A 25,601-nucleotide genomic window follows, 5' to 3' on the forward strand; every position below is an offset into this window, starting at 1 on the left:
TTGCACCAAAATGCACCACAGGAGGGTTACTGCTCCGCGCACCGGGCTAGGGTGAGTGATCAGCGTGCAGCCCACTGGCAGATCCAGAGGGGAAGGGTGCGCTGCACGGCCCCAGAATCGCCCCCACCCACACGTTGGCCGGGGCTCTCCAGGTCACTGACGCGAGCCGGCCAGGGCTGGAGCACCTGGTTTGAAAAAGGCAGCGCGGTGCTCGTGTCAGACCAGTGCTGAAGGGACAAGCTCCCCGTCACATGCATGAATGGTGCAGGGATCCCCCCCCAGCCAGCGGGAAAGGACAGACCACTTGCATCCCCCGTGGGAGACAGACGCTGGGGAAGGACTGGGGCTGGGGGGACAGCCAGCCCGGTTGGCCGGGGATTCGGAACAGCGCCCTTACACAGCTGAGCCCCAGCTCCGGTCTCAGGGCGCCCTCGTGTGGTCAGCGTTTACATGTGCACCAATCCCAGGAACGCACTGACCTGCACACGCCAGGGAAAGGGGGCGGTGGTGGGGGGATGACAAAAGCCCAGGGGTCTGCCCAGACTCGAACTCACACTGGTTTCACCCCGACCCTCACTGCAATTACTCCACAATCGTGCCTGTTTATCCCAATCGCCATCTCCTGCGTGCAATGCATCTGGACTGAGGCTAAGGAGTCCCAGTCTGGAGCCAGGACCCCGCGTGCAAGGTGCTGTACAAATCATAGAAGGCTAGAACTAGAGGGAACGTTGGGAGGTCAGAGTCCAGTCCCCTGCCCTCACGGCAGGGCCAACACCATCCAGACCATCCCTAATAGGCGTCCATCTAACCTGCTCTCAGCGCTCTCCAGCGATGGAGATTCCACAACCGAAATGCAGAACAAAAAGACAGACCCTGCCCCCGAAAGGTCTTGCAAACTCTTCTGTTGGCTGTTAATACTGGAGGACAAAATCTTCCAGACCTGGCTCCTCTCCTGCCCTGGGGGTGAAGGGTTCCAGCAGTGGGCAGAGAAACTCTTAAACTGAGAGATTAAAGGAACCGATGAGCTAGGACCCCACCCCCTATTATACTCCAAGTTACAGTCAAGCCAAAGCCGGTCTGGCCCTGTAGCCACGGCTCTCAGTCCAGCACCGGACGGGCACAGGCTGGCTCATAGCACGGTCCCTGCGCAAGAATCCAAGTTAATCCCGTTGATGAGAATCCCCGAGGGGTTCGGCCCTGGACTCCGGACTCTAGGTTTAGTGGTGCCAGGAGCACCTGCTACAGAGACCGCCTGGGAAGAGAGGTCATTTCACCTTCCACGGGTGGAAGACGCGTACGGCGCTTGGCTGGGGCACAGGTCAATCGACAGCTGCTCCAGGGAGAGCTGGGGAAGGGGTGACGCACTGAGCTGCGAACGGCCCACAAACACCTGCCTGCCACAAGAGCACTCAGCCGATTACTCCACCGAATGCAAAGGCGCCGTGCAGGGGAGGGTTGCACAGGGGACCATATGCCTCCCAGTGTCTCACCTCCATCCCTGCACTGATGGTCAGTGCTGAGAGTACAGGGGCAGTCTCAAGGCTGCCCTGTTCGGGGGGCTGCCCTGACACTCAGCAGAAGCAGTGGGACAGGAGGGGGAGGGGCACGGGAAGCGTGGGGAATTGGGGGAGCAGGGGCAGGGAGGCGGCAGGCCGGGGAGCAAATCCAACTGCCACGCATCAAGCCCCAGGTGCAGACGGTCACTGATAACCCCCACCACCACCACCTGGGGCCGACCGGCGAAGCTGGACGGCAAAAGGAGAATGGTTCCCTCATGACATGCACACAGAGCTTCCTCGGCTAGGGGAAAATGGAGAGCTCGAGGGGGCAGATGCCCTCCGTGCGCAAGGGCTGCAGCAGGGGAGACGTTTCGGGCGGCGTGTTCTTCCCACACCTGAGTTTATTAGCTCTGGGGCTAGAAAGGGACTCAATCCAAGAGTAACAGAGTGAAAACCTCTTGCTACACAGGAGCTCAGAGGGATGGTCTTGGCATGACGGTGGCGGACATGGTTTCAATTCCCAGTATTAATATCAATTTCCACCGTGAGCTGGAGCTCTGTAACTTAGTTTTGCCACCTGTATAATGGGTCTATGGCTCCTAAATACACCTCACAGGGCTATCCCAGAGGTCAGACAAGAAGATCTAATGGTTCCTGCTTGCCTTGGAGTCTATAACTGCCCTTGTGTTTGGGCAGCACCCAGAACAACAGAAGTCCTGATCCCTGACTGGGGTCTTTAGACACTGCCATGAAAGAAAATGACAGCGTCAGCTTTGGTACCTTTCCCCGTGATCTGGAGAGGGGGAGGAGGAGGTGGCGGCTGCTTCTTTCTTGTGATGTTTCTCCTTTTCTTTCTCTTTCTTGTGTTTTTTCTTCTTTTTCTTTTTCTTGTCCTTTTTGGATTTCTTGCTGCTCTCAGGCCTGTGCGGTTACAGAAACCAGGCGCCATGTGAGTGACACGGGTGCTGCTTTGAAAGCAGAGCTGCATTCACTGTCCTGGGGCCAGGTGACAGGTCTCTGCCCAGTGCCCGCCCTCAAGGGTCACTGCTATGGAGCACTCAGTGGGCACTTGGCAAGCACAGACGAAGCCCTGAGCTGCTCGCAGGCAGCTGCAATATCCAATCACCTAGCCATGTGATTGGTCATTTCACTTATACTGCATTGTTTCTTCCACCCAATTGGTCGGCCCAGTGACTGGGTCTTGTGTGGCCCAATCAGCACGCAAGATAGCCTCAGGGCCATACAGGCAGTATACATCCCAGCTGGATGTGGACCATGTGACAGAGAGTGGCCTAAGCATCCCACAGCGGTACACAGGACGGGAGCCACTGAATTAGCCTAATATTTACAAAGCCACTTCACCCCAAGTGGACGTTCGTCGGGGCTACAATGCACCCCACCTGCTAGCGCCACGTCTGCAGAAAACTTTGCAGGAAGGAAGGTCTGTGAAACCCCAGTGGGCACCAAGGCGGCCACCGTGGGGGGAAGCCTGATTTTAAGACAGGCCCGGCTGTTGGTCACCAGCGTCCCAGCCCACCCCTAGCGGTGCGCAGTGCGTAAGGCAGGGCTCTTCTTACCGTGCCTCTTCTGCCAGCTCGGCCATGCCCGGTTTTCTCTTTGCTCCTGTGGCCTCCGGACTCTTCGTCACCCTCTGATGCTAGAAGTTCCAGAGACAGTGACGGAGGAGACCGTCAGGCTGTGAACACCAGCGGTTAGCACCTCCCACCCCTCCCTGCCCTATAACCCCGGGGTTCGCACTTTTTGCAACAGATCCGAGGAAGCGGGTCTGTCCCACGAAAGCTCATCGCCCAGTAAGTCAACTCTTACTCTTTATGGTGCCCCAAGACTGGTTTGTGCTTTTCACCCTGTTCGGCGCTGCTGCTGAGCAATACCAAGCTCCAACCAGGGGCAATGTGACGGGGGGAGGGAGTGCCGCAGAGCGACTCTGGGGCTGAGTCCCTGCTAGGTGGCACTCTCCGAAGGGAGTGAGGTGGCCCCCTGCCGGTTCATCACAGCCCCCAGCAGCTGACAGCCACCAAAGTGCTGGGGAGATTGGCAGAGCCTCGCTGCAGGAGGGCAAGGCAGGACGTCACAGGCTCCTGCTTTAGAGACCATCTCTCCAGGGCACACCAGGCCCTCAAACTCCTCCCTGAATGACCTCAGCCTCTGCCCCATCCCACCTCTAACCCTCCTACTCCCTTCTACCCCCCCCGGGGGGGCAGGTGTTCAGCACACTAGCAACCTCCCCGTCCCAGCCAACCGCCAATGCTCCCAGTGAGGGACATCTGGGCTCCCCCTTCAGTATATGCCCTAGAACTGGACTGCCTCCAAGCCCACCTCTCCTGAAGGCAGCGAATGGGTGGAGAGATCTGGCCTGTTACAAAGACAGGTGCTGGCTGGGAACTTTGGAGTTTGCCTAAAGTGCTCCCAGAGTTCAAGGAGGCCAGGGGCTACAACAGCCAATTCAGGCTCATTCCTCCTATCCAGGGAATTAAACAAAATCCTGCTCCCATGACATCAGCAATAAAATTCCGCCTCCCCCTGAGCGGCTGGTGAAAGGACAGTCACGGGGTAAAAGCCTTTGCAAGGGGCTCAGGAATGCTGGGATTAGTGGCTCTGCCACAGACTTCCTGTGAGACCTTGGGCAAGTCACTTAGTCTCTCTGCTCCCCAGCTGTTAAACAGGGCCAATGCGGCTGTACTTCAAAGGGCTGGTGTGAGGAGAAAATCCACTAGTGAGTGTGAGGCGACTCACATAAGTGAAGGGGCCACAACAGTCCAGACATGGACATGTGAGCAGGATCAGCCCCTAAAAAAGCCATGAAGTTCTCCAAGTTTGCATGAGCAACGTGGAATGTGAAACTAACCCTCGAAAGCTACCCGCCGGAGTTTCACTCAGGCAGTAAATGTTACTAGAGAGACAGCAGGGATCACGCCCCTCCCATGCTCTGTCCAGTACGCAGAACAGCCCTGCAAACAGCTGGAAAGACTTACAGTAAAAACCGAAAGCCCCAATTTGGCAGCTTCTTTGTCTTCTTTGGAGAGCATCATCCTGCCAGCACCGCCGCTGGGGTGAGGGAGAAAGTAAAGATACGCACTTATCCTGCATGGTTTTCTCTATATCACCGTGAGGGCCAAGCTGAAGCTCTCGGAGCAATGCCCACTGGTTACAGCAGGGGACCGGCAGTAAAAACACCTGAGCGCTCATCCCACTCCTATCATGGAAGGTTAATTTGATTCGTGTGCTGCCTCAGTTTCCTCTGGAGGCCTGAGGGTTCACTGGTGGTGGAAAACTCTCCCACGGATGCGCTAGACCAGGGCACAGTGCTACTGTTGTTTCACAATGGCCCTAGATTGGAATTATCAATCTCGTTAGGTTCCCCTGGCTCGTTTTCAGAATCCCCTTGTTTTAAGCACTGCCTCTTGGTACACGGCCTATGCGGACTGGAGGCAGAGTCCGGGAGTCCATTCCCGTCCTTTCTATTAAGCCACGTTCAACCTCCATTGAGGAGACCCCCATCCACCCAGAGGCGGACACACTTCTGCAGGGACTGGACAGATTCCAGCCTATTCAGCATTTTGGACTTCAGCATATTAAACACATAGGTAAGAGGCTAATAGAAATACCCCACCCAACTGCTCAGTGACCCTGCCCCATAGACGATCCGCTCATTGCCTGACCCTGGTTAATCTATTACGGTGTTGGTACATTTGGAAGGTTAGTCCTGGGGGCCCGGTAGGTGGGGCCTGGTTGCTCCTGCAGTTGTACAATAATGGCATTTTGTGTGGGCTGGTGGAACAAACCCAGACCTGGGAAGGGCTGTAAATACTCTCCTCAAACTCCAGCTCACCACTAACTTCCTTTGCCCAGTGGTAGGAAGCAGCAGAGTGACATGGGGAGGAAGACATCAATGCTGATCTCCCTGCATCCTTTGGAGAACATACAAATTGCTGCTGATGGGCCTGTCCTCTGTGAAGTCACAACTTTTTTGAACCCATTTGTGATTTTGGCCTTCACAACATCCTTTGGCAACACGTGTGACAGGCTGGCCCTGCGTTGTGAGAAGTAGTACAAACTGAACCTCTCTAATCCAGCGCTGGTATCCGGCATAATGGACGGTTCGAATAGGAGAGGCAGACCCCACAGAGAATGGGTAGATGATATAGTAGATTGGTGTGGAGCTAGTCTACAGAAACTAAGCCACTCCGCACTGGACAGGGAAAGATGGAAGGAAATAGTGAGAGAGGCGTCAGACACCAATGGGCGCTGAGCCCACGGTTATTGATGATGATGATGATGATGAAGAAGAAACTGCCACTCTCTCATCCAGCAACTTCCATAATCTGGCATGATTTTAGCTGGGCACACGCATGATAAGTGGCCATCCGGCCAAGTTTCACGTGGCCCCATACAATTTGTTTACAGCCACCTGTCTTGGCTCTGTGCTGTTATTTAGCTGTAATTTAACCCTAAATGTCTTCTAAGAGCCCAGTAAGCAGTGGGAGTGTTGGTGATGCGCTAGACAACGTTGACTTCCTGTGGCCCAGCGTATTCTCTTGTTCGGCAATGGTCAGGTCCCAAGGGTGCTGCACAAGAGAGGTTCAATCTGTACCTCCTTATGAAGGGGCACATCAGGACGGCACACAGTATTCAAGGCTTGGGCGTTCTGTGGCTTTACAGAGAGGCGTTTTGATAACGGTCTGTCTTGTCAATTCCTTTCCTAACAGTTTCTAGCAAGCTGCTTGCTTTTTTGACTACTGCTGCACGTTACCTGGAGCAGCAGTTTGTTCCACCGGCCCACAAGGGATAACTAGGATGGTGGCAATTTTTGCAACCATCACAAAAACTTCTCCAGAGCGGAGTGCGAAGATTTAACAAAGGGATCTCCCAAAATGGGGTCCCTGGGGATCAAAAGGGCAGGTGAAATTCAGTCTTCCCGCCCCATGTCACTCTGCTGCTTCTTGCCACTGGGCAAAGGAAGCTAGTGGTGAGCCGGGGTTTGAGGAGGGTGTTTTCAGCCCCACCGGCCCACACAAAATCTCCCCACCAATCTACTATATCATCCATCCATTCTCTGTGGGGTCTGCCTCTCCTACTGGAAACCGTCCACTATGCCGGATAGCAGCGCCGGATTAGAGAGGTTCAGTTTGTACTACTTCTCACAACGCAGGGCCAGCCTGTCACACGTGTTGCCAAAGGATGTAGTGAAGGCCACAATCACAAACGGGTTCAACAAAATTGTGCCTTTTTTGACTGCCGCTGCACATTACCTGGAGCAGTTTTCAGAGCACTATCCACAGTGACTCCAAGATCTCTCAAGTGGTAACAGCTAATTCAGACCCCATCACTGTGTGTTTGCAGTTGGGATTGTTTTCCAACGTGCATTAAGTTGCACCTAACACTGAATTTCATCTGCCCTTTTGATTCCCAGTGACCCCGTTTTGGGAGATCCCTTTGTTAACTCTTCGCACTCTGCTCTGGAGAAGTTTTTGTGTTGTTCGCAAAAATTGCCACCACCCTAGTTATCCCTTTTCCCAAACAGCTTGTGGTTTGGGGCTCACCAGATCTGCAGCTTTAGCTGCCAGAGGTGCTACAGAGCAGGGAGACGTTCTGACACTCTTATGCGGGTGAAAAAAAGCCCCATACCTGGAACTCCCCAGCCCTAAGACACGATCAATACCCTTCTCATCACGCTCTGCTGCATCCCGCTTACAGACCTCGGCCAGATCCTAGGAAAGAACAGTTCAGAAGGAGCCGTAAGTCCATGGAGCTGAAGAATTAACTGCACCTGTGCGTTACAAGAGCTGGCCACACTGTACTCTCCAACACGGTATTCTCCATAGTCCAGGAGCATTCTGGTGACTTCCCCCCCAGCCCCAGAGTGACTGGAGATAGGAACAAGGTCTCGGTAGACTAGGCCATGAGGCCCTCCCAAGCCACTTTGCAAAGACTGGCTCCAGCCCAGTGGATTGCACCAGGGTAGACCACACAGTCTCACTGAAGTTTGTGCACAAGTAAGACAAGTCCAGCCCTGTCCTGCAGGAGGGATAATTGGAGCCAGAGGCACAGATCCCAGGGGGGTTCAATCAGCTACACTCAGAAGGAGCGACCTGTGCGGGCCTATCTATGCCACATGGAAATGCAGCCTCCTGGGGCATTTTCAGTAGGAGTCTCCCACTCTTCCCTTCCCTGTTGGGTACCAGCCGCTCGTCACTCTTGGCCCAGGAAGTGGTTACATTCTGGGGCTGCTGTTTGTGCCCTGTAAGCAGGCGGTAGAGAGCGGTGGGGGTCCCCTCTGGGATCCACAGAGCTACATGTCACACTGGCACCCTGCTAAACCCCCAAAAGTGCCGAGGGTCAAGCAAACGTCCACAGGGTCTGATCGTGGTCTGGAGGAAGCGGCTCAGGAGATCAGGGTTCTATTCCTGCCTCTGCCACTGACGTGCCAGATAAGTCTCTGCCAGTCTGGTTAGCTTAGGTAAGCTCATCAGAGCTGTGTCTATTATGTGTGTACAGCACCTAGGACAGAAGGGCCCTGGCTGGAGTTGCTGGACTCTGCTCTTATATGAATTAGCCTTCAATGCATTGCCTCTGAGCACTGTCATATGAGCGTGACTCATAGGCAGCTGACAGAGAGGTAAATTCTGTCTAATACATTTCCTGTGAATCCTTCACTCCCATCCTTTTATGCCCTATCCATCACTGAGGTTTCACAGAGGCAGAAATCAAAAGGCACCAAGTCCCAACGCAATGGACGTCCAGAGCGGTGTAAGCGCCAGTAACGACAGCCAGGCTAACGGGGAACTCTAAGGTGCCTTCTAGCTGGCTGAACCACGAGAGCTACAAATAACTGCCTCCCAGTAGCACATACGGATTCAGATTTAGCTCTCCCACATTGCAAGACCTCGCCCCTTAAAAATCACCTCATTCCCATTACCACCTGGCGTCGTCCCACTCCCCTAGTTCCAACCCCAGTCCAGCAGCAGAGGGCTCCAGAACCGGCAACGCCAACCAACACTGCTTGGAATCCCCACGGTCACCCGGTTCCCAGCACATCTGTATAACCCAAGGTCACGAGACGCTGGCTGATAAGTCATGCCAGACCTGGGGCTTTTTCTACAGCAGGGAAATTAATTTGGATTGAGGCCTGGTGTGAATTCAAAGCTGAATCACTATTCTTGATTAACTCCCAGCACGGCCGGGCCTTTTCCAGAATAATCCTGGTCTGTTCAGAGAAAAGTTCTCCCCCTCAGGGTGACGAGTGGCTCTAGAAGGCGTTCATCAGGAAGAGCTGCTCTAGGCAACATCCCCAGGTCGACAAGCCTTGGATCGGGCAGGGAAGCATCATCTTTATCGGAGTGATATGGGAAAGGCTGGTTGTGTGGCTTTTTTAAAGAACTGATCTCACTCTGGAAGTGGAAACGTTTGATGGATCAAAACAACGTTCTAGCCCCCGACCTCCATCCAGGATCCAAAATAAGCATTAAATGGCAGTAGGCTCAGAAACCAAACCCACGCAGCAGGGCCAGAGGCTGTTCCCCCTTCACCCTTCCCTGAATGTCTTGCACTAAGGCCCCACATCTTTTGCTCGCTTGCCTACCTTACCTCTTTGCTCACGCCTGTGGGCTGTTTCTTCACATTCTTGTAGCCCCTGGAAGACACAAAATGCAGATGAAATACAAAAGGAAGCGAGGACTCAATCTCCTGTTCAGGGACAGGGGCTGGGAGAAGGAGCAAGACGCCAAGGCCGTGTCTGTGGGGGTTGGATTGTTTGAAGATCAGCAGGTCACGAGACGCAGAGCTGCTGTTAATGCAAGCCTGTGAGGGCTCAAGCAGGAAGCTGGCAAGATTACGCAGCTGAACCGGTTTGGGGCTCACAAAATCATGTTTAAGTGGTTTTCAGACATCACAGTGAGGGCACCCTAGAAATAAGAGCAGGTTGACACGATTCCCACCACGCCAGCTGGGATGAGGTACTCGTATGAGGAGAGTGCCCAGGGGCCCTAACCAAGATCATGGCCTTGCTGCGCCAGGTGCTGTACAAACCCAAGGCAAGAGATCAAAGCTCTTACAAGCTAGGAAGCCACAACAGAGAAGTGGTGGGAGAGGACGCAGAGGTGACCTGCCTGGCTGTGACTGCAGATAGCAGATCAGATGAACTCAGCTCCAAGAGGCTTTTTCAGCTGTGGTTCTCAATGTGTCACAGGCCTCGGAGAGGTCACTTGTTAGACTCATTCACTGTGGACTTACAGAGCCGCCATCATGGCCTCCTGCTCAGCCAGCCGGACCGCAGCCAGCTCCGCCTCTCGGGAGATGGGCACTTCATCTTTCTTCCCCTTGGCGTACCAGGTGAGGTCTTTGCCCTTCTGCCACCTGCCCACGGGAGCCATTAGGGAGTTCCCTGCCATGCAGAGCAAGAGAAGCTGTTAGGAAACCTCGAGTGTTAGATCAGTATTAAGTCACTTCTAAAGTAGCATAACCCTAGTGACAGATTATGCAGAGCCAATACACACAGCGCTGTGCTGGGAATCAGGAGACCCAGGTTGTCCACTGATCTGTGAGGTGACTGTGGAGAAGGCATTTCATTGCCCCTGGCCTCAGTTCCCCCACCTATAAAATGGGCCAACTGATCCTGAGCTACTCGGCAGCGCTTTGAGTTCTGCAGGTGAAAAATCCAACGTAACAGCTAAGGCCACGTCTACATTACCCGGAAGATCGACTGACTCCAGGTTAATCTTCCAGGGTTCCATTCGTGCGTCTGGCAGGGATGTGCAAAATCGATCTATCGGCGTTGGCCGTCGACCCCTGTACTCCTCCCGATAGGGAGGTCGATGGGAGAAGCTCTCTGGCCAAGTATGGCCAAGTAAGTCAATTGCAGATAAGTTGATTCTAGCTACACAATTGTTGCAGCTAAAACTGCATATCTGAAATTGACTTATTTTCCTAGTGTGGACCTGGCCTAAGTCTTGTTCCTGACCAAGTCCATGGCACGAATCACGTGCTCCTGTATGGATCTGGCAGCTGATCCCTTATTCTGAGTGGAAAAGACAGTGCTGGGCCAGGCTGCCCCAGCCATTCACCTTCCACGAACAGCTTCCAATCATGTCTTACGTTACAAGAGCACTTCTCAGCCTAACAGATCCCAAAGGGGTTTGTAACATTGCTCCACTGAAATGCAGCCACATCTGGGGTGGAAGGCAGCAGGCCAACAGCATTATGAAGCACTAGAGGAAGGAGGCTGGCCAAACCCAAGGCAAACAACAGCTGAGAAGAGTGCTCTCTAAGGAACGCTCAGGGCAAACAGTGCCTCAGGTGCTTTTATTCAGACAGAAGCTTTATACCACAACTCCCAATGATGACTGTATGAATGTGGCTTACTTTGCCCAGCACTGAAATTCAGCCATCTCTTAGCTGCTTGCTAAGTAAGGGATGTGGTAACTTCTCCATCGAACGGTTTGTTTAAATCACGACTGGCTGTGAGTTGCGTTAATTCAGCGCCAGCAAACGGTTTCCCGCAGGAATCACTTAGTGGTTATGTCGGAGGCCAGATCAGCTGGTCAGAACGGTCCTATTTGGCCACAAAAATCTAGGAAACAAAGTAGCGTCGAAGACATCCACCACGACACAGTGACCCCCCCACCACAACGCCGCTTCGAACACAAAGCAGACAGTAATGCCAGTGCCATGTGAGCAATATTAACACCAAGATTTCCTGTGCCCAGTTCCCAGGTATCACTTAGCTAGGACATGAAACAATGGTCACAGCTGGTCCCTCAGCAGAGAAGCAAAGGACTAAATACACGATGGAGACTAAACCTTCCCTTAAGGTCCAGACATGGTGCTCTCAGGCGTTTCTATTCAGCACTGTCAGGCATCTTTTGCAAGAGCCAAATTCATACAAGACACTATGCAATGACAAACAGTAACAGAAAGAAAAGGTCAGCTCTCACCCAGGTAGTTCTCCCTCTGTTTATCCGTCTTCACATCTTCCCAGTTGAACTGGTCCTGACCGCCCCTCACTCCTCCCCTGGATGAGCCGAACATGGCGTGGACGGAAACAGCCAGCAGCGCTGGAAACAAAATTCGATCACCACAGGGTGCTCAGATCTCAGCTCAGAGGCGCCCAGGGCTAGAAAACATAACAGAATAACCCCAAAGGCTACCAACCACATCCTACAGCCAGCCAGATCCCGCCAGGCTCACATCGCGCCAGAGGGGAAAGACACACAAGCCATCAAGAGAGGAGCGCCAACGGCGGATTTTCTTAGGAGGGCCATCGGCTGCTAGAATCTGCACGAATTCCTGCAGCTGGCACGAGGTGCTGTGAATGGCACCTTCTGTGCTAGCCTGCCTACACCTAAACCACTGGAGACATCCCCCCAATAGAGCAAGGTGTGGTGGAGGTGGCTGCTTCTGGCTGTCTGGGGGTCTATGAGGATAAAACGAGAGTGCCTCCATTGAACACCCCCACTTTTTGGCCTTGGAAGGGAGCAGCTAAAGTTATTTTCCTCAGTCACTGGGTTTATCCTGGCAGAAAGCAGAATCCAGCCCGTTGCCCACGCAGAGTGCTAGGTGGCCTTGCCCCAGGCCCAGGGAAGAGCAAGGATGTCCCATGGAGGAGGGGCCCGGGGCAGATTCCTGCAGCACCCTTGCCCTTTGCAGGCTCTCCTGAAGCAAGGGTCATAAAGGAGGAAGCAGGCTGCATCTATCAAAACACAGGAGGTGCATGCTGGGACAGACCTGCCATTCTCTAGAGGCAGCATCCAGACGCAGGCCAGGCAGTGTTTCAGGAAAGACAGAACATCCTACAGTGCCCTGGTCAGACTTTTCACAGCAGTTTGTGAGGAGGAGACAGACTCCCAGACCCCCTATGCATCACAGCTGGTGCTCTGAGCCATGAGATTTGACTTACCCCCTATGCACCACACTGGTATTTTTGTACAGCACCGTAAATACACATGTGGGTACATTCCAGACTCCAGAAACAGGAGCTTCCCCCCCGGCAGAGACTTCATGGGAGACAGCAGCAATGCAACCTGTTTTCCCCACAGTCACAACGAACAAAACTGTGAACCTTAGGAGCTGCTTGAGGTTTTCCATCACTTCCCCATCCATGTGCCCAGGGAAGCAGGTGGAAATCCTTCCTGCCTTTGCATTCCCCAGGGTACTTTCACCTCAGCTGCAGGCCCAGCCCCGGAGCTCTACACCAGCCTCTGCTGACAGCCACTCTGACCTGCCCAGCTGCTGTGGAGGTGGTCTTCAGACTGTTTATTTTTGCAGCGCATGTTGTCAGCCCAGAAATCAACCATCACAGGGATTGAAGGATGTTGTAACTGCTCAGAGAAGTTACTCAGCCTCCTTTTACGTCCGGCTACAGCGCCTGGCTGGCACCTGGCTCCTGCAAGCCGTTCTTCCTCTCCCTTGGGCCTTGCTGGGGCTGTATACAAATGCCAGTGTGGGGAGCTGCCCAGATGGGAGGGGAAGGGAGAAATCAAACATGAAGAGCGCCAGTTGGCAGGAATCAAACCCAAGCCCGCAGAACTCTAATGCAGGAGCCCACTTCCTCCAGGGCCTTATTACCAGAGATGGTGCCTGCAGCACTCGGAGGCGAGGAAGCACAGTGCCCAGTGCTGCCCCGGCCCTGCAGGGCCTGGGACATCGCCCCCTGCAGCCACACTGCAGCGAAAGAACCTGCAGGGCCCAGGGCATTGCCCCCTGCAGCAACACTGCACAGAAGGGCCCTGCAGGGCCGTTCGCTGCAAAGTGGCTGCAGGGGGCAATGCCCCAGGCCCTGCAGGGCCCTTCTGTGCAGTGTGGCTGCAGGGGGCGATGCCCCGGGCCCTGCAGGGCCCTTCTGTGCAGTGTGGCTGCAGGGGGCGATGCCCCGGGCCCTGCAGGGCCCTTCTGTCCAGTGTGGCTGCAGGGGGCGATGCCCCGGGCCCTGCAGGGCCCTTCTGTGCAGTGTGGCTGCAGGGGGCGATGCCCCGGGCCCTGCAGGGCCCTTCTGTCCAGTGTGGCTGCAGGGGGCAATGCCCCGGGCCCTGCAGAGGACCCCCCGCCTTGGAATACCTTGAGGTCTTGCAAGCAAAGGGGACCGAGCGGGGCCGGCGCAGCTTCCAGCACGCGCAGCTGCCCGCGCGAGCCTCCCGAGCCGCAGCAGCCAGCCAGGCCGCCCCGGCCACTTCCTGCAGCAGCCGCCCCACGCTCGGGAGCCACCACTGCGGCGGGCAAGCCGGGGGGAGCGCAGGCTGTACCAAGTGGCTGCGGCGTGGGGGTGCGCCTCCAGCCGCTTTTGGTGCCTTTGGCTGTATCAGGTCTCAGAGGGGTGGCCCTGGTAGTCTGTAACTCTAAAAACAACAAGCAGGCCTGTGGCACCTTACAGACAAGCACATTTATCAGCTTTTGGGGGTTAGACCCCCTGCATCAGATGACCTGGAGCAGAAATTACAGAATCCAGGGTCTACACAGCAGGAAAAAACAGAAAGAAAAAAAGAAAATGAAAGTTGTTTGTCATGAGCAGGACCAAAACTTGATGCAAATTTGCTTCATTAACTCGTCCTACCCAGGACAGGTAACGCTTCTGTCTGGCATACAGACCCCGGCTCCTGTAATCTCCACCCAGCTCCTCTGGTGAAGTGGGATTTACTCATGAAAGGTCATGACTAGGGTGACCATATTTCCCTATGCTGAATATGGGACACCTGTAAAAATAGTTGTACTCATGCAAGTTCAATGGCAATCAGTCATCGAGGCAGTTCAAGCCTTCCCAATCACCTCACATCACTGTTATAAAGAAATACAGTCTAGCCGGAGTCTTTTACTTACCTTCTTATCCTTACGGTTTGCATAGGGAAAGGTCTCACACACACACACACACGCCCCGGGGGTGACAGACCGACTTGAGCCATCCCTCTCTGGTGCTCTCCATCCTTACACACACAGGAGCAGATGAGAGAGTAGGGCAGGGAGGTGACAGCATCAGTGAGATTGAGACTGGATGCTGCAGCCTGTTTTAGGGGCCACGTTCCGAAAAGGTATTGAAAAGAGTCCAGTGTTTCGAGGGCTAAAGAAAAACACCTTCTTGTGAGTTACTGAAAGGTGCCTGATCTGTTCTGCTTCTACAAAAAAGGCCGAGTGGTGACTTCATTGAAGCGTCTAAGTGCTTTCCTGGAGAGAACATGTCAGGCATTAAAGGGCTGTTTAATGTCACAGAGAAAGGTAGAACAAGCCCAGTGGCTGAAGGTGAAAACAGACGAATTCATACTAGAAAAATGGCATGAATATTTCACAGTACAGATGATTCACCACTAGAGCAAACCACTAAAGCAAGTGACGGATTCTCCATTTCTTGGTGTCTTCTAATGCAGACTACATGCCTTTCTAGTGTGTGTTTGGCTCAAAACTCAGTTACTATGATATACCAGAGGGCTGGGATATGCAGGGGTCAGATAGATATTTGAACGGTCCCTTCTGGCTTTAAAGCCTGCAACTTAATGATAAGCTGAATGTGGCACAGGGAGCTGCCTCTGGGCCTTTACTGTGCAGCCAGCTTGATCCCCAGACTCACCCGTCGTTAAGTGGGATGACCCAGGGTAAGCCACTCAAATCTCCAAAGAGGTGGCCAGAGGCAGGACAGCAGCCTTGCAAGGGAGGGTTAGGTGTGGCAGTGATTCACAAAAGGCCTGTTGCAGGACCTCAGCCTATTGGGAGACAGTGGTGGTGAAGTGATGACCTCACAGAGAGACCCTGACAGCAGCCAGGCAGGAGAGAAGAGCAAGGCAGGGAAAACCCCAGAGATTTCCGTGGCTTTGCAGCAACAAGGCTCCTTCTCAAGGCCTCTCCATGGGGACTGACAGAGAATTAGGATTAATGTGCGTTAGAAGGAGGAGGAACTTCCTTGGAGTTTCCTCCTTCTCTTCCACTGATTTTGTAATCCCTGGTGAGAAGGTAAGAGCCTCAGGCTACATCTACACTTACCCAGAAGGTCGATGGCCAATTGCATACCAAAAATCAACTTTGCAGCCGTCAACTTCCATGGCTGTCTTGCCAGAAGAAGGTTGATGGGAGCGCGCCTCCCATTGACCTTCCCTAATCCTCGGCGGATTGTGAGGAGTTCCGGAGTTGATGGTGACCTAAGCAGCTAATCTTCCATAGTCAGCATAGATGTAGCCTATGAGAGGCTTGGAATCTGTTCAGTCTGATCCACTTGGTTCCAGCTGAATGCCAGGCATAGAAATCACTAGGTTAAGGTGATTTGATTTCCTACCAAGGACTTTGCCTGATACTGGGGCCATTGGAAGTCTGCCCTTTAGGGTTCCCTTTTCCTCCTTCCATCCCTCTCTTTTCTTCTCTTGCTTCTTTCCCCCCTCTTCCATTCCTCACTGCCTCCATCAAGGAGGGGTGTATGTGTGTCCGGAGGTTACTGTCACTATAGGAGGCCCTCACAAAGAGATGGGGTTGGAAAAGTGGTCAGAAACTGATCCCCTCCTGTGGTGACCTGGGCCATCCTTTTGGACTTCTGCTGAGACCCCTCTGCCTTCTGGCTCTCAGAGTCTCGATGCTGATTGACCAAGGAGGTGGCTATTGACCTGGAAGACTCAGGTCCTTTTGTTCTCTTTTAAGACCAAATAGAGAGCATCATTTGACCATGCATTTGATTGGTGGTGCTGCTTCTCTGCAATTATTGTGTCTGTGCAATTCCTGATTTTCTCGGATGTTCCAGTTCTTCTCTAATACTTGCTCAATAATGACTATGAACAACTGTTGGTCTAAAACTCATTTGAGAGAACTTTATTATGATGTATTCCCAGGGTCTGGCTAGGGGCAGGACTTCCGCCTTGCAGGGGAGGAATGAATGTGGCAGTGACATCACAACACCTGTTGCAGGACCTCAGCCTATTGGGAGAGGGTGGTAGTGACCTCACAGAGAGACCCTGTCATCAGTCAGTCAGGCAGAGCGGGGCAACCCCAGAGACACCCCCCTATAATGGCTTTGTGGGAAGCCATCCTAAAGAGGTGAGGTTGGAGTTGCTTTGAGACTGATCCCCTGGATCAGTGTGGCCTGGACCATCCTTTGGGACCCCCACTGAAACCTCCCACTTTTCAGAGTCTCAATGCCAATTGGCCCAGCAGGGTACTATTGACAGGAAGAAGTTTTCCCAAGTGCTCATCTGTGACCCACGGTCGTCCCTTCCTTTGCTGGCTCTGTGAAAGGACTTGTCTGACCTCAGAAGCGCCATGCTGGGGAACTTGCTGGCAGACTCCCCAGACACAGACAGGCTCCAATATACCTTGGAGGTGAGCAGGGCCAGGAGGGGCAGGGGATGGTTTTACCTTAGTGCTGGGGAGAACTGGACAGGAGACGCTGGAAATCAATTTTCCTGTCTGTCCTCCAAACCTGCACCCCAGTGGGCCGTCCTTGGTCTGGCCAGTGCTATTGGAGCCCACACTCCCACTGGGTGTAGTTCACTGTCTCAGGTAGTGGCACCCAGACAACTTACAGAGAGAAAGAATGAATTTCTTCTAGTGCCTTAGCTGAAAGCCAGCTGCTTTTAGCTCAAACTATAGAGGCTCCTGTACTGAGCTCCAGAGATGCCAGGTTTGAGTCCACCCATGAGTGGTTAAACTATGTTGGGCCCTTCCTCCTTCAGAGACAGAAGGAAATGAACTAGGGGTCACCAAATGAAACTAATAAGCAGCAGGTTTAAAACAAATTATGAGAAATATTTTTTCACGCAGTGCAGTTAACCTGCGGAACTCCTTGCTGGAGAATGTTGTGAAGGCCAAGACTATAGTAAAGTTTAAAAACCAGCTAGATAAATTCACGGGGGATAGGTCCATCAATGGCTATGAGCTAGGATGGGCCTGGACAGTGTTCCCAGCCTCTGTTTGCAAGAAGCTGGAAATGGGCAACCGGAAATTGATCATTTGATTACCTGTTCTGTTCATTCCCTCTGGGACACCTGGCATTGGCCACTGTCAGAAGACAGAACACTGGGCTTGATGGGCCTATGGTCTGACCCCGTGTGGCTGTTCTTATGTTCTTATGTTTTCAAGTATGCGTTCCGTCAATATGTTCCAAGTCCATAAGTCTTCTGTGGCCAAAGTAGTTTGGAAAACGCTGGCCTCAATTTGTTTCTTGTACATGTACCTCCAGGAGATGCTTAATGGTACTACAGCATCTCACCCTCATTGATTCAAAACAAAAAGCAGTCAAGTACCACTTTAAAGACTAGCAAAATAGTCTTTAAAGTGCTACTTGACTGCTTTTTGTTTTGATAGTGTATAGACTAGCACGGCTTCCTCTCTGTTACTATTCATTGATCCAAGGGGAGTTAGGTACCTACATACCTGTAAGGATCTGGGCCTATGTTTTTTGACAAGAACTTTTCGTAAGAACAGCCACACTGGGTCAGACCACTGGTCCATGCAGCCCAGAGTCCTGCCTCCAACAGAAGCCAGCAGCAGCTGCAGAGGAAGGTTCAGGTGGATAAATAATGCTGCCCACAGTCACTGTGCAGAACACACCAGCACCCTTCAGTGGCAGAAGTGATGAGTACAGCCAGGGCAGGTTGGAGATTGTCTCTTATTACACACCACTTCTGGGATGGTGGGAGGGATTGCCCATCCCACCCAGGACTGGAAGGGGTTAATGTGGCCCGGCAGGTGCATTCACTTCAGAGGCAGCACCTGGCGGAGGAGCCAGGGAAATCACTGGAAGCAGGCTCAGATGGGGAGGAACAAGTGGGGTTTGTATTAAGCAAGTAGCTGGCAACAAAAGGAAGTGCAGGGAAGTAGGCTCAATTACTCCCTTATATGGAGGGAGTTTGGTGGCTAGCAAACCTGGGGGAGGTGGCGGGAGAGCAAGTCAAGGCTCAGCGGAAAAGCAGTGTAGGCCCTTGGCTGCCGACCGAAGGACCGCTGAGCTGGCACTTAGAGGGCAGGTCTGTGCTTCCCCTACCATTCTCAGAGGGTATCATAGAATCCTGGGGCTGGAAGGGACCTCCGGAGGTCATTGAGTCCAGTCCCTGCTGAAAGCAGGACCAACCCCAACTAAATCATCCCAGGCAGGGCTTTGTCAAGCCAGGACTTAAAAACCTGTAGGGATGGAGATTCCACCACCTGTCTAGCTAACACATTCCAGTGCTTCATCACCCTCCTGTTGAAATAGTTTTTCTTAATATCCAACCTCCCCGACCCACTCTGTAACTTGGCACCATTGCTCCTTGTTCTGCCATCCATCACTACTGAGAACAGCCTCTCTCCATCCTCTTTAGAGCCCCCTTCAGGAAATTGAAGGTTGCTATCAAATCCCCCCTCACTCTTCTCTTCTGCAAACCAAATACGCCCAGATCCCTCAGCTTCTCCTCATAGGTCATGTGCTCCAGACCCCTCATCATTTTTGCTGCCGTCCACTGGACCCTCTCCAATACATCCACATCCTTTCTCTACTGGGGGGCCCAGAACTGGACACAATACTCTGGATTGTGGCCTCAGCAGTGCTGAATAGAGGGGAATAATAACTTCTCTAGAACTGCTGGAAATGCTCCTCCTAATGCACCCCAATATGCCATTAGCCTTCTTGGCTAGAAGGACGCGCTGTTGACTCACATCCAGCCTGTAATACCCAGGTCCTTTTCTGCTCCTATTTTGCATGGAGGGACTGTCATATCCTGGAAAGAGGAAACACTGTGACCCAATTGGAGGGCTGAGCCATGAAGGGGAGACTCTGGGTTCTGGAATAAGGGGTTCCAAGGTGTGAGGATGATGAGAGAGGCACTGACGGGGAAGTATGCAATGCCTGGCCAGAGATAATCCCCAAGACAGCCAGGAGGAGGCGCTACCTACCACTTGGCTCAATCTAATTCTTGACCTTCCCCCCCCTCCCCCCCTCTCTGATTTGCTCACCTCGATTATCTTTTTCTGATTTGTCCTCCTTGCTCACTGTTTTTGGTTCTCTGTGCCTTAAATATTGAGTCTGTTCTGGTCTGGCTATGGTCTGAAGAAGTGGGTCTGTCCCACGAAGGCTCACCTAATAAACTATTTTGCCAGTCTTTAAAGTGCTACTGGACTGCTTTTTGTTTTGTAAATATCCCAGCACAAGCAGTGTTGACTAAGTATGGAAGAAAATTCAGACATCGTTGCTCAGCTTCACGTACCATGTCTGAAAGAGATGGGGTGGTAGAGGAATTATAGGAGAGGGGAAAACAGGGTGTCTCCCCACCACACACACTTAAAAAAGCGCTCCTGATTTTTACAAGGAAGCCACAGGATTAAATGTCAAAGCTATCAAGCTTGAGTGTCTTGGGTGATTTTAAAATAGCTCATTAATCTCACAGTTTACAGCCTATTTATATTAAGTGCCATCCTGCAGGGATGTAAGGTCTGTTTCTTGTCAGAAATAATTAGGTCTAGTCTTAACCTGTGATGGACTCCAGCCACACACACACACGCACGCACGCACTCATCTGCATATTTAACCCTTCTCAGCACTTGTACCTTTCGATATTAAAACACAGACTCTGCCCCACAGACCTTACAGTGCAGGCCAGTTTCTCAACCTTTTTTTTAATAAAGTACCGCTTTTAAAAACAAAAGAAAACAACATAATTATAAGTACTCCAGACTTCTCAGGTTTACCCCTAAGGGTACAGGTGCCACCGGTTGAGAAACATGGTCCGAAGGCAGCATTTCCCAAAGTGTGGTACATGTAACTCTGGTGGGACTTGAAAGGATTCCAAGGGGTACGCAGCAGAAAATATACCACAAAAACCCGGGAGATAAGCACTGGGACAGCACTGAGAAAATGGGGGTATGCTGGTAAGGCCGAAGCCCTGAAAGGAGTATGCGAATGTTTTACATTTGGGAAACACTCTCCTAAGGTAATCTGAGGGCTTGAAACAAGCACCATTCCGCCTTTCCAGATTACTGTGCCCTTTGCAGGAGTCAGATTTGTTTTGCATGGCACCGGGTCACACCTCACTTTAAAACTACAACATGCAAACATATGACAGACTACTACTGAAAACGGGCTGACTTTCGACCATCTTATCACCAAATAAATGAATTGGAATAGAACTATTGTCCTTCCATTTCAACGTGAGGTATATGAAGAAGCACAAACAAGTCACTGTCTGATTGAACTTTTTGATTCTACTGACTTTACTAGTGTTTTTATGTAGCCTGTTGTAAAACTAGGCAAATATTGTAGATGTATTGATGTACTCCTGTAAGAACTTGGTGTACCCCTCCAGGGTGCACGTACCCCTGGATGAGAAACACTAGCCTAGGTCCTGCAAACACATCTTTCACTCTACTCAGCCCCTCTGAAATCAGACTACATGCATGAGTAAAGTCACATATGGACATAATGACAGAGAGGTAGCCCTGTTAGTCTGCATTCTACCAAAACAAAACAGCAGTCCTGTAGCACTTTAAAGACTAACAAAATAATTTATTAGGTGATGAGCTTTCGTGGGACAGACCCACTTCTTCAGACCAGAGCCAGACCAGAACAGACTCAATATAGAAAGCATCGAGGTCCAAATATTGTTATCAAGGTTGACAAATCAGAAAAATTGTTATCAAGATTGGCAAATCAGAAGAGCAGAGGGACAGTGGGGGGAGGGGGAAGCTGAGAGTTAAATAAAACATCAAAGTATGTAAGAGTCCATATAATGGCTGAGGTAATTGCTGCCCCTGTTCAAACCATGTGTTAATGTGTCGAATTTGAATATGAACATTCCCTCTGTAGATAGTTGTAAGTCCCTTTTCAGTAGAACACAAACTCGCAGGTCTTTAACAGAATGGCCCACTCCATTGAAGTGCTGGCTGACAGTTTTGTGTATTTGGAGTTTTTTGATGTCTGCTCTATGTCCATTCATTCTTTGTTGAAAAGTGTTTGCAGTTTGCCCTACATACATGGTGCGTGGGCATTGTTGGCACATGATGGCATATATGATGTCAGCTGAGGAACAAGAGACTGTGCCTGTGATTCTGTAATTAACATTCATGTTAATTCAACACATTAACACACGGTTTGAACAGGGACAGGGACAAGCAATTACCTGAACCATTATAAGGACTCTTTTACATACTTTGATGTTTGACCTAACGCTTACTTCCCCACCCATCACCCACCATCCCTCTGCTCTTCTGATTTACCAACCTTGATAATTTTTCTGATTTTTCAACCTTGATAACAATTTTTGGACCTCTGTGCTTTATATAATGAGGCTGTTCTGGTATGGCTATGGTCTGGAGAAGTGGGTCTGTCCCACGAAAGCTCATCACCTAATAAATTATTTTGTTAGTCTTTAAAGTGCTACCTGACTCCTTTTATACGGGCATAAGTTTTTGCTTGATCACCTCAGTTTAGAGAGAATACGAGGAGTAGCTACGAAGGGAGGCAAGTAGAAGGAAATGGCTGAGCAAGGGCTACAGCATGAAAATCACAAGATTGAGTGTTAAGTATCAGGGAGTAGCCGTGTTAGTCTGGATCTGTAACAGCAACGAAGGGTCCGGTGGCACCTTATAGACTAACAAAAGTTTTGAGCATGAGCTTTCGTGAGCACAGACTCACTTCATCAGGTGCATCTGATGAAGTGAGTCTGTGCTCACGAAAGCTCTTGCTCAAGACTGAGTGTTGTAGATGCAGCTTAGCTGTCTCCCTGTCAATTTTAGTTTTGCTGCTGAAGTCTTAATAGTTGCTGTAGTTTTGTGAGATGGATCAGAGGAGAGGCCTTCCCTCTAAACACTGGTTTGGGAGACCTGAAGTCTGAGCTCTTGTTCTGCAGAGGTGCCTGCTACCACAGTAGCAGAGTAGCATCCTCACGGTGCGTGTCAAGCACGCTTTATTTAAAGCGAAACCACTTTGACGTTCCATCTTCCAGCTATGAACCCGAGCTCTCCTGTATTCAGTATTTGGTCACACAGAGAGGTCTACCATTGACATGGTCTTCTCTCTAAGGCAGCTGCAGGAGAAGTGCAGGGAGCAGAGGAAGCCACTCTACATAGCCTTCATCGACCTGACCAAGGCCTTCGACTTGGTCAGCAGGGATGGTCTGTTCAAACTGCTCCACAAGATAGGCTGTCCTCCACGGTTACTCAAGATGATCCAGTCGTTCCACGAAGACATGAGAGGAACCATCCAATATGACGGCACATTATCGGACGCTTTCAGAATCAGGAGCGGCGTCAAACAAGGATGTGTGCTTGCTCTGACATTGTTCGGGATCTTCTTCACACTCCTCCTGAAGCATGCCTTTGGATCTTCAACAGAGGGCATCTTGCTGCACACAAGATCTGATGGGAAACTGTTTAACCTTGCAAGGCTGAAAGCTAAGTCTAAGGTGCGGGAAGTCCTCATCAGAGACATGCTGTTCACAGACGATGCTGCTGTAGTGTCTCACACAGAAGACCAGCTTCAAAAACTGCTGGACCAGTTCTCCAAAGCGTGCAAGGACTTTGGGCTTACCATCAGCCTAAAGAAGACAAACGTACTCGGTCAGGATGTTGCTGAATCCCCATCAATCAGCATTGACAACTATACGTTAGAGGTTGTCCACGAGTTCGTTTACCTCTGGTCCACCATCACTGACACCCTGTCATTGGACACTGAGCTAAACAGGAGGATCGGAAAAGCGGCCACAACTCTGTCCAGACTCAGCAAGAGTGTGTAATAACAACAAGCTGTACACTCACACCAAAATGCAAGTCTACAGAGCCTGCATCCTCAGCACCCTCCTTTATGGCAGCGAGACTTGGACCCTGTATGCCCGCCAGGAAAAGAGGCTGTGAACGTCTTCCACTTGCGCTGCCTCAGGCGCATCCTTGGAATATCATGGAAGGACAGAGTGACCAACACCGCCGTCCTCGAGCAAGCTGGAATCCCAACCATGCACACCCTCCTCAGGCAGCGTCGACTCCGCTGGCTTGGCCACGTCCACAGGATGAATGATGGAAGGATTCCAAAAGACACCCTGTATGGTGAGCTAGCCTCTGGCAAAAGACCTCCCGGATGCCCCCAGTTGCGTTACAAAGATGTCTGCAAGAGAGACCTCAGAGAGGTGGACATCGAGCTGGACAACTGGGAAGAACTAGCAGATGACCGCAGCAGATGGAGGCAGGGGTTACACAAGGGCCTTCAGAAGGGCGAGATGAAGATCAGACAGCTAGCAGAGGAGAAGCGTGGGCACAGAAAGCACAATAAGGACTTGCCAGACACCCACCACATCTGCAAGAGATGCAGCAAGGACTGTCACTCTCGTGTGGGTCTTCATAGTCACAATAGACGCTGTAAATGAAGTCCTCAGTTGAAACTTTAAAGGGCGCAATCCATAGTCTATGCAGACTGAAGGATGCCTACTACTACTACTACATTGTCCCCACTTGTGTTTCTGGATAACATTACTTTTATCCAGCCTTGGTATACCACACATCCTTTGGGCATGGATGCTGTGAACGGCAGTGTTTTCACAGCTATGTTGAAGTCAATGGAAAGTGTGGGTCCCTCTCGTTTTCCAAGATCAGCCTTGTTATTTATCAGACTCGACCAATGCTATTTTTAAATCTAATTAAACAATGAATGTGGACGCCCCCTGTCATGGAAGGATCCCTGATAGGTTCAGCAAGATGAAATTACATTCCACTTGTCTTGTCTTTCTGCAGCTTCTACAGATCAGGCCACTGATCTTCACTTCCTGCTGTAATCTGTTCCTTTGTGCTGCCGTGCCTTGGAAGAGTTGAGACGTTCTCCAAAGGAGGCTACACTTAGTGGTGGATCAAGCGCCTCTCATTATTTGTCATGTACTTTGGGATTTTCTGTAATGACTCTATATAGATGTAAGATTACAGCCAAACCTGGCCTGGGCTACCCCATCTCATACGGAGGGCCCATACAGAGTCATAGCATACTATAACTTGAAGCGACCTTGATCGGTCATCCAATCCGGTCCCCTGACCTCATGGCAGGAGGTACCATCTAGCTCATCCCGCTCAGATATTTATCTAACCTGTGTGATTCCACAACCTCCCTAGGCAATTTATTCCAATGCTTAATCACCCTGATAGGCAGTTTTTTCTAATGGCCAATCTAAACCTCTCTTGTTGCAATTTAAGCCCATTGCTTCTTGTCCTATCCTCACAAGAATTTCTCTCGCTTTTCTTTGTAACAGCCTTTTAGGTACATGAGAAGACTGAGGGGGAGATGATAATAGCTTTATTTTCCAAACAAAAACAAACCCAATTCTTTCACTCATCCCTCATAGGCCATATTTTCTAGGCCTTTAATCATTTTTGTTGCTCTTTTTTGGACCTTCTCCAATTTTTCCACCTCTTTCGTGAAATGTGGTGACCACAACTGGATACTCCATTTGAGGCCTAACTGGCACAGAGCAGAGAGGAAGAATTACTTCTTGTGTCTGGCTTACAGCACTCCTGTTAATGTGTCCCAGTATATTTGCTTTCTTTTGTCCACAGTGTCACACTGTTGACTCATATTTAGCTTGTGGTCCATTATGACCCCCTAGATCCTTTTCTGCAGCACTCCTTCCTAGACAGTCACTTCCTATTTTGTATGTGTGACTGATTTCTCCTTTCTCAATGGAGTACTGTGCATTCATCCAGCAGCACACCTTTGTTCGAACTTCCGTAAAAACTCCTAATTACCCACAGATGTTAACTATAGCCCTGCCGTGATTCATTCACACTCAATTTACAAAGTCTTTAAAACTGAGGTGAAAAGTACATTGGTCGTGTGCAAGAGGTTGTACTGTCGGGCTGTTCAAGGTGCAAAAGGCTTTGGGAGACTCAATCCAGCTCCCAGCAGACTGAGTAAATCCTCCCCCTCAGAGAAGCCCGAGCTGGGCCCTTTTCTAGTAATCTCTGCAGTGAGGGCAATTAGGTCAGTGCATAGGGCATTAGCCTAGGATTTAGGAGAGCTGGGTTGAGACCGCTGCTCTGTGACAGGCAAGTTACTTACTTTCTCTTGTGCCTCAGTTGCTGCTCTGTAAAATGATGATAGCACTGCATGGGGTCTTGTGAGACTTAAGACCCTGCAGCGCTCTGATAATACAGTAACGAGTGACCAGTAGGTATTGTAGG

At 51.2% G+C, this 25,601-nt stretch overlaps 1 protein-coding gene across 4 annotated transcripts in view; it reads right to left on the bottom strand.

Moving 5' to 3' along the window:
* C2H1orf35 (chromosome 2 C1orf35 homolog) overlaps positions 1-25,601 on the bottom strand; it is a 37,537-nt gene that overhangs the window by 4,204 nt on the left and 7,732 nt on the right. The window contains exons 1-8 of one of the 4 annotated variants that reach the window (XM_074985289.1): positions 13,569-13,687; positions 11,450-11,628; positions 9,750-9,900; positions 9,105-9,150; positions 7,146-7,228; positions 4,493-4,565; positions 3,077-3,156; positions 2,280-2,420 (exon numbers count right to left, since the gene is read on the bottom strand). In XM_074985289.1, coding sequence (XP_074841390.1) covers positions 2,280-2,420; positions 3,077-3,156; positions 4,493-4,565; positions 7,146-7,228; positions 9,105-9,150; positions 9,750-9,900; positions 11,450-11,543 — 668 coding nt within the window. In that variant the 5' untranslated portion in view covers positions 11,544-11,628; positions 13,569-13,687. Of the gene's footprint in view, positions 1-2,279; positions 2,421-3,076; positions 3,157-4,492; positions 4,566-7,145; positions 7,229-9,104; positions 9,151-9,749; positions 9,901-10,877; positions 11,086-11,449; positions 11,629-13,568; positions 13,688-25,601 lie in introns of those variants that run through there. The other 3 variants (XM_074985290.1, XM_074985292.1, XM_074985288.1) reach the window with 3 other exon arrangements.

Source organism: Carettochelys insculpta, chromosome 2, assembly GCF_033958435.1.
Source record: "Carettochelys insculpta isolate YL-2023 chromosome 2, ASM3395843v1, whole genome shotgun sequence".
NCBI lineage: Eukaryota > Metazoa > Chordata > Testudines > Carettochelyidae > Carettochelys > Carettochelys insculpta.